This window comes from Drosophila biarmipes, chromosome X (genome assembly GCF_025231255.1).
Source record: "Drosophila biarmipes strain raj3 chromosome X, RU_DBia_V1.1, whole genome shotgun sequence".
Lineage (NCBI taxonomy): Eukaryota > Metazoa > Arthropoda > Insecta > Diptera > Drosophilidae > Drosophila > Drosophila biarmipes.
Window position 1 is genome coordinate 21,193,433 of NC_066611.1, and position 9,190 is coordinate 21,202,622.

The 9,190-nt window shown below is 51.6% G+C and overlaps 1 protein-coding gene across 1 annotated transcript; it reads right to left on the reverse strand.

Annotated features, from left to right (window-relative positions):
* Window positions 1-576: 576 nt before the first annotated feature.
* Window positions 577-8,931, reverse strand: LOC108023638 (probable ATP-dependent RNA helicase CG8611). Its single transcript, XM_017093254.3, has 5 exons — window positions 8,788-8,931; window positions 6,728-8,730; window positions 6,238-6,665; window positions 1,788-1,977; window positions 577-1,428 (listed from the first exon to the last, which is right to left on the reverse strand). Exons 1-5 carry the CDS (start codon window positions 8,845-8,847, stop codon window positions 1,152-1,154), a joined length of 2,958 nt encoding a protein of 985 aa, XP_016948743.1. The 5' UTR covers window positions 8,848-8,931; the 3' UTR covers window positions 577-1,151.
* Between the last annotated feature and the right edge of the window lie 259 nt (window positions 8,932-9,190).

A 9,190-nucleotide genomic window follows, 5' to 3' on the forward strand; every position in this document is an offset into this window, starting at 1 on the left:
TGTATCTTCGTAATTTAACTACATTTAAATCTCTACTATTTGTAAAACCGAATTATTTTTTATATATTTTTTGAAATTTATTTAAAATTTATGTTTCTATTTTCTTTTTATGTTACAATCCTAATCATAACCGGCAGAGAATTTTGCGTATAACTAAAAAAAACCCATCGATAAACAGGTAGATCAAAGCAGGTGGATTGACCACCCATCCGCAGTCCCCTGACCACAAGTCCTCCTGCCTCTATGGGCCACCCCGAAAAGGGGAAACGGGTTCCGGGTTGCTTTAATGGACGCATTTATACCAAAATATTATTTCATATGTTGACACTCGCACGTAATTAGGAGTCGCCTGCGGCCCGGCGGTTCATGCCTGATTGACTTTGACTTTGAGTGACACATGGACGTGGGCGTGGGCAGTGGCCTAATTAAAAATCAATCGCCGACCGCCTAATTAGGGGCCTTTCAGTGCCGTCGCGAGTCGAGAGGCCGCAATTAAGGGCCAAAATACCGCCGATAACACGCCCCCGCGTCCCCCATTTGGCCACGTGTCCTGGCCGGGCAGAGAGCAAAAAATCGTTTGTACAGTGCTTACATGTATCCGATATTTATTTATGCCTTGTCCAACAAATTATGCGCTTCAGTTGCATAAAAAGGCAACACGTGCCGACCCCTGACCCCCGCCGCCGCCACTGGTGACATTTTCAAAACTGAATGAATCTGCAGTGAGCGGAAAATGGATTTCTAATATTTTCCACACAAAAAACGAACGAACACATTACGGCTAGTAATCAAAAACAAAAAAATGGGAAATCCAGTTGGAAAAAATCAAAAAGGAAGCTTAAAATATGCTGGCGGGCGGCCACAACTTTTCCCGCAGGACGTCCGGGCTTAAAAGTTGAGAAAAATGAAACTTTTATGAGCGCATCTCCTTGGGTTTTCTTAGATTTTCACTCGCCGGTATATATATAATATATATGGAGCAATTTTCTTTTCGATTAAATGCTTGAGCAGGCACAGCGGACAGGCAAAATGGCGCGCATAAAGTGCCGCAAAGCGTTCCGAGCTCCGCGCTTTATCCGGACCCTGCTGCTCCTTCTGCTCCTTCTGCTGCTCCTCCCCAAGTCCTCCTAACATTTCCAACCAAAATCCTCCTACGCCTGCTTGCGTCGCTTGGCGGGTCCCTCGGAGGGCAGGCCGCTGTCGAACTCGGACATATTCAGGGCCCTCGACTTGCCCAGGCTCTTCATGAAGCTGACGCGGCCCACGCCGCCTCCCACGAAGCCGCCTTTGGCTCCTGGCGGTCCTGGCTTCCGGCGGTCGACCTCCTGCGCTCCTCCGTCCCGCTGCTGCAGCTGACGCACCTCCCCGCTGACCGTCGTCGTGAAGCGCCGCTTGGCCCGCTTCTGGGCCTGGATCTTCTCGGGATCTCTGCAAGAAGAAAGGGGATAGCCGTGGGAATCAATTTAAGAAATCACAAAGTGCAATAAATGACCTCTTAACATATAAAAAACACTATTTCAACACCTTTCCGTTTCCTATAAAATTATTGAAAACTAGATAAAACTTTTCTGATTTCCGCAAAATAATTCCAAACTAAGATTCTTTAAAGGAACACTGTATCTTTAAGTATTATCATTAAGTACCAGCTTCAATCAGAAGGCAAAATACCGTTCCGTGAAACTACTTAATTTTAATTAAACAATTTGTAAAAACTTAAATGCATTTTTCTAAATCCACATTTAGTCAGATTAAATTGTAACTAACACTTTTTAAACTTAGGATCTTACCTCTCCGTGTAGGTCAGTCGGTTGGTGGGCGGGGCCGCCTTGGGGGCGGCGTGCTGGGCGGCGAACTTGGAGGGCGCCTCCTTGAGGGCGAAGCTCTTGGCGAAGTGGCCCATGTGGGCGACGCGCACGTTGAAGACGGGCTTCAGCTCCTTGGGAAACGTCGAGTAGAACTTCATCCAGGACACAAAGGCTGCGAGGGCGGGCCGGGGAAGGGAGAGCGGAGATGTTAATGCCTTTAGAATTAATTGATGTCTTGGCTTAAGTGCCATGTGTGTGCGCCGCATTCATTACAAAACAAATTCGTTAAAATGACAAATGAGCAGTGTCAGCAAAGGATTCCCATCGCATCCACAGCAGCATTGTGCCCGGCATTGTGCCCAGCACATACCCCGTGTGTGCGCTTGTGGTTCGCTGTTGCGGGCATGTCCTTGCTAATTACGCAGCACTTATGCCAGCAATCCAAATTATACAACAATGATATCAAATTACCAGCGGAGCAGCCACTCAGGACCGCAATTGTTGCCCCGATAAGCATCTCGCCCGGGGGGAGTGGGACTGGGAGTGCCATTGGGACGGATATGTAAATGTGACGTGATGGGAAATGAAAATGCAGTGCAAACGCTCGGAGAACGACACTTTCCAACCGAAACGAGACAGATGCGAGTGAGAGGCGCGGGGGAAGTCGAGTTCCGAATCCTTTCCAAGGATGTCCCGGGGTATCAACGACTTCGGAGGGCTAATGAGCCTCGGCAGAAATTGATACAAGTCTCGAGTGGGATGAGAGGATAGCTCCTAAAACCTGTTTCGATCTCCGTTGTAATTCTAAATACATAGTATGATAATCTACTACCAATTCTAATCATAACTTCTTAGACTACAAAACAAGGAGCTCACCCAAAAATGAGTTTAAATATTTAAATTATTAATGTAGATTACAGAAGCCCATACAAAATAAATATATTCTAAAAGTAGTGCTTCCAAGTGATGATTGCGAGCAACAGATCCTTCACGAAATGCCTTTCCAACCCACCAGCCTGCATTATTCATCGCACAGTAGGCCACTAAATTGGCTTCACTAAACTAGTCGCCCTTCCGTCAGCCGGAGTTCGTAATTGACTACCGAAGAGCCGCATTTCCCGGCCACACACACCGAAGCCCCGGCTCCAGGAGCAGGCCGGGATGACTCCCAGCTGAACTGCAGATCTCGAGAGCAGGAAGCGGAGGAAGCGAGGGCGAGGAGGATGGATGGGGCGGAGGCGGAGGCAGACCCAGCCGAGATGGATGCAAAGACGTTCCTGCCCCGGCAATTAGCTCGCAGCAGTCCTTTCTGCATCCCGCATCCCGCGCTCCAGTCGCCCTGTCCTTTTTGGGGGACCAAAGTCTCGAAGTCAAGCCCTGGGCTTGGGCTTTCTGGCTCCGGCTCCGGCTCCGGCTTAATTGCCGCAAATGCGATTACGGCCAAGTGGCAGACATTAGGCAAACAAAAAGTATGACGGCAGCGGATGTTTAGAGACGTCTGCCAGCCGGAAGTGGCGAATAAAATAAATGTCATTCGGGGGAGGACGACGCCGTCGACAAGTGGAGAGTGCGGAATCCACCGCAGAAGCCGCACAAAATGGCTTTTTATGCCATTGTCTCGGTGGTTTTTGGCTTTGCCTGGATTCCCTGGCTCCTGGAGTGGGGCCTCGGGTGCCTTCCCCGGATTTTGTGGTTGTTTCTGCAGCGCGTGTCCGTGCGGCTTGTGCGTAGGCGTGGCAAATTGTTGTGATTGTTTTTCAGTCCACCCATTCGCAGTTCCATTGCCATTGCCACTGCCATTCGCCAACCGCCACCCTCTGTGGGTTTCCTCGCCAAGAGCCCACACCGCAGAGCTAATCCGGGGTGTTTCGCCCGAGCGCGGGGGTCTTATGGACCATCAGGGGCTTAGTGTGCAGGCATTAGCAGAACTCTTTTGCGGCCAGGACAAGCCAAACAATGGCTGGAATAGGCCAGCGAAATATGCCATTAAATCGCCAAAAATGATTGCAAGTCAAGGGGGAACTATGAGGATCAGCGTGGATGTCAGCGGATTATCCTGCATTTAAAAGCAGATGTTTTTCGAGGGAGTCGATTCGCAGAGCCTGCGATTTCAGTTGTTAATTGATGTCATGTTGTTGTCAAAAAATCCCACTGTATCTCCAATAGAGAGTAAGGTGTCCAGTTGGTGTACGTAATCACTTGGGTCGTGAATTTTCGCTAGAACCAGTTGGGAATTATAGGTACCCACTGGGGAGAGTATTGTGTTCCATCAAAATTCGATGACGGGCCCAATTGTAAATCTTATTATCATTGCAATTACATTAGTTGAGCATTATCAAAGCAAAAGCAAATGGTTTGGGAAAGCTAGGGCCGCCTGTGGCATTGTCTTACTGCCCCGAAACGCACTGTAGCTCGAGCTACTGAAACTTTAAGAAGCTGAGAAGGCTGGAGACAAGAAGAGAATTCCGAGTTGAAAATTGTTTCAATTACCGATGCAAGGCAAGTCGCAGATGCTCTTCCCTCTCTTTCCGAGCGCGCCTGTCTCCAGCACCCGTCTCTTTCTGCCGCTCCCCGAGGCGCTGTTCCCGTCCCTTTCTGGTCTTCTGCTCTTTTATCTGCTGCTTTGTACAGTTTTGTTCAAGCGTAATACTTTTTAATGGCTTTTTGATTGGACGCAGCAGAGCAGGAGCAGTAGAAACTGCATCTGCAGGATACTTTCTTCCCCTCCCCCTCCCCCTCCACCAACGCCTCCCACCCGCATCTCCCGTCTCTTTCGCCCCTGCCCTGGCCGTCTCCCTCGGCCATTTTGGCTGTTTGGCATTTTGGCTGCTCTGCTCTAAGTTTTGCCAAGTGGCTTCCTGTCTTGACGCTTGACTCGGCGCTTAAGTGCAATTTGCGTTGCCATTCCGACCGACCGCCCCGCCCGTGTGTCTGTGTGCGGGCAGATACATCCTTTATCCTTTATTTATCTTGCTGTTTTGCCATTGTTTTGCGATATTTCGCTCAGTTTCCGCTTCCTGCTGCGAGTCGCCAGCTCAGCCATCAAAGGAGCACCCTTCGGGTGCCTTTCACCCCATTTGTGATTCATTTTGGGTGCCTCTTTTCGATTAGAATCGTTTCCACTTGCCGGTGCTTTATGTTTCAATCGCTGGAAAGTGGGGAGGACATCGCAGTACTGTCTCAACCCTTCGAGCGCGCCTTGGTAACATCTAATTAACTTTTTCTGGCCCTTCCAGCGCTGCAATTACAACTTCAGCGGACGGTGAGGGAATGGCTAGCTGACAGACAGGCAGTTACCTTATAGAGCTATTTCGTCGTTAATGCAAGGGAATACCCTCTGATTCGCCAGGCAGACTGGGCTAGAACTGGGATCTGTGATGATAATAACTGACATAGCCACGAGGTGATATCATGTGTAAGCTTAGGTATTTTAAATTAACAAGGGATTCAGCAAAAAGGGTCTGCTTTAATGAGGGCTATTACCAAACATAGCTGATGTAGATGATAATAAATAAAGAATAAATCAAATTATTAGTTCTACTTTCTCTGAGTTAGTGGGTTTGATTGTTTCATGCTTATAAACACGTTTTTAGGCACTTTTTATGAAGTATTTTGGCACTTCCAAACAAGCGGAATATTATTTATATAGGGCACCCCTTCTTTGCCCAAAAATGATACACCCCTTTGGGATTTTCCCAGGGTAGCATACCGCTTCCCCGCTTTGAAAAGCAAATAAAATAAAATGTGGAAATAACTGAAGGCAGAAAAAAGGATTGGGCGGTGAAAGTCGCTGGTGGTCACTTGCCGCGCTGAAGGATGTGGGTGGTTGGGTGGAGGGGTGGAAGAGGGTGCTTCGGGGTGGTGGCTGCCCGCAGGTCGCCGAGGGAGGCAGCAGCGGGGGACCCAGTTGACACGCAATCGAAATTAACTTCAAATATGAAATAATTTTTGTGTTTTTAACGCGCGCTGCCCCGTGGATGATGGCCGGTTCTGGGGGCGGTCAAAGAGCGGGGGCGTGGCTCGGGCTACCAACTTATAATTGGAAAAATAGCCGAGCGTTTGTGTGTTTGTTTCCTCTTTTTCTTTTTTCCAGCCACCCGAGTGTTGTAAAAAATCGTAATTACAAAGTTAATGTTCTTTGGTGAAAGGATTAAATTGCTAGTTTGTCCGGGATCGGAGTTGGGGCAATTGGAAAAGTGAGCGCCATGGGAACTCGTCCAATGGCACGGGGTGGAACAGGGGCCCGGGCCTCTGGGTACTCTAAGTGCGACAAATCAGGAGGGGATCCTGGTGGTAATCGAACGACTAAATGGTATTGATTGAGGTGAAAATAAGTAGGGGCATTTTAACCACACAAAATATCTCTTACAGTAGTGTATAAAAATAAGGAAATCAAAGGGATCTTTAGGGACCAGGCTCAGGTAACACTTACCTTTGCAGGACTTGTCGTGCAGCTCGCGATCGTCCTCGAGCAGCGTCTGGAACTTGTGCTGCAGGTTGGAGGCCGCCTCCTGCACCGTCCTGGCCTCGTCGTCCTTGGGCAGCAGGGTCTGCAGGTAGGCGTACATGTCGCCCTGCTGGATGCGGATGCGCTTCTTCTCCAGGTGCCGCACGAACTGCGCCTCGCTGGGCGCCAGAAAGAGCACGGCTCTGCCCTTGCGCCCCGCCCTCGCCGTTCGCCCCACGCGGTGCACGAAGTCGGCAGTGGTTTGCGGCGGTGTGTACTGCACCACCAGCTTTACGTCGGGCACATCGATGCCGCGACCCACCACATCGGTGGCCAGCAGCACGCAGCTGGGGCAATCGCGGAAGCCGCGGAACACGCCCTGCCGCTCCGTCTGCGTCATGGAGCCATGCAGTCTAGGGGGGAACACAAAGGATTAGAGAGCATAGAACATCTCCAAGATGCACAACCAACTCACTTGAAGAAGCGCAGACCCTGGAGCAGGGGCGTGTCCCCGTCCCCATCTGAATCCGACTCCTCCTGCTCGTCCTCCTCGTCGAGAACTCGCCGCGTCAACGCCTCATTCAGCATGTCGTGATGGAAGTTGACCATCTCGGTGGTGCTCATGAACACAATCGCCTTGAACTGCTTGGGACTGGCGTCCACCTCCTTGGCCAGCAGCGAGGAGAGGGCCACCAGGCGCAGCTTGGGTGGCACCACCACATAGCTGAGCTGCAGGTTCTCGGGAATACTCAGCACACCCGTCACGTCCTCCTGGTACTCGCCCAGTCCGTCGTCCACCTCCATCAGGGACTCGATGGTCTCCTTCTGGTAGCCGTCTTTCGATTTCAGGGCCGCGCTCGCCGCCTCATCGCTGTTGTCTATGTACAGGGGGTTCTTGAGGGTCAAGCCGGCCAGCTGCTGGACCTGCGAGGTCAACGTGGCACTCAGCAGCATCCGCTGCAGCTGCGGCAGCTCCTTGTCCTCGCACTCGGCGCGCTGCTTGTCGATGGCCTCCACCAGCTGCTTGACGTCGCGCTCGTAGCCCAGTTCCAGCAGGCGATCGGCCTCGTCCAGGATGAGGAACTGCAGCTTAGTGAGCTTGAAGGAGGCCGTGTGCAGCAGGTGATCCACCAGGCGCCCAGGTGTGCCTATCAGTATGTTGATGCCCTTCCTCAGCCGGGCCTTTTCGCTCTTCCTGCTCTCGCCGCCCAGCAGGGAGCCGGGCACAATCCAGGTGTAGGGCTTGACCAGCTTCTGGAAGAGCTCGTAGGTCTGCATCACCAGCTCCCTGGTGGGCACAATGACCAGGGCCAGCACGCCGTCCTTCCGCTGAATCCTGGGCTGCTGTTTCTGCAGCAGTTCCACCAGGGGTAGAGCGTATGCCAGGGTTTTTCCCGAGCCCGTTTGCGAACGCACCAGCACATCCTTGCCCTGCAGCACCTCGGGTATCGTCTTCTGCTGCACGCTGGTCAGCTCACGTATGCTGAGTAGGTCCTCCAGGTTCTTCACGGCATGCGGATGCAGTCCCAAGGTGGATATCTTGGAGCCCGAGAAGATGGTCTCCTTGACGGGCTTCACAGCCCGCTGTCCCAGCTGCTTGAGTGCCTCCACGTCGCTCTGGTCGAACAGGCCTATCTTCTTGGTGCGAATGCGGTTTCCCGAGGTTTCCTCAGCCTTGGAGGGGGCTTTCGCCGGTTTTTTGGCGGCCTTTTGAGCTTCTACCGCTTCCGATGAAGCTTCCTCGTCGGACTCTGCTGATTCTGCATCGGATCCGGCTGAATCTTCAGCGGATTCTTCTCCAGACTGTGTGGCCTCCTTCACTGACGTCTTTTGGGGTCTTTTTCCCACTAAAGCTCTGGGTTTTGCTGGCAACTGCTTCGTAGATGCCACTCCTGACCCGTCATCCGCCTGCTCCTCGTCTCCACTGGATTCCCGGTCCTCTCCTGCCTCCTCCCGCCGCTTTTTCCGCCTCTCCTCCTCCATTTGAGCCCGGAAAATGTCGCCAGCCCTGGGCAGTTGGTTGGGATTCTGCGGCTTTCGGTGGTTTTTCAGGGCCCGCGTGAGCTGCTCATCGCTGAGCTTCGCCAGGGGCTTCCCCGGCCTCTGTTTCCTGCCCAATCGCTCGGCCCTGGTGACTTTTGGCTTGGCTTTCTGGACGACCACCGGCTTCGTGGTCACGTTCAGCATGAAGTCGTCACCCGAGCTGCTCTTAGCAGGTGCTTTTGCGGAGCTGACATTGAACATGAGTTCCCCCTGGGAGACACCGTCCTCTTTGGCGGAGGAGTTCGCGGGAACTGAAGGAGTGGGAGGCACTTTGTTGGCGGGCTTTGGCGGGCCCGAGCTCGTGGCTCCCACTTTCGCCGAGGGCGCCCTTCTCCGCAGCACAACTGCCTTGACTTTGGGCTTCTCCGCGTTGAATTGGAAGTCGAAAGTCTCCGAGTTTTGCGCACGTTTTTTGGCCGAGTGCACGGGTGGCGCCTGAAATACGATAAACAACGCATGAAACCAGCCTTTCAACACAGAGCCCCCACTTACCGCTTGCTTTTTCTGTGCCGCCGGCCTGACATTGACATTCAGCGATATGTTATCCACCATTTTGGCGCATTTGTGTCACGAAATCAGGGGAAATCAACGAACTTTTCGTAAATAAAGTAAAACGTGCGCGTCTCTTCCTCTTGCTTTGCCAGTCACAGCGAGGCGGTTGCCGAGCAGCTGTGGGCGGGCCAGTGCTGCCCATGAGCAAGACGAGGCTGCCAGACCGGGCGAAGAAGGTGCACGGGCGCGAGGATTTGAATTTGAAAAATACGTTACCTTTATATGAGTTTCTTTTTAATGTTTTTGACTCCTTTTAAAGCTTTCTGAACTAATATTGTGTGTAATATTACATTCAAACATAAACTCGCCCTTAATATTGTATATTAATATATTTTATATTTGG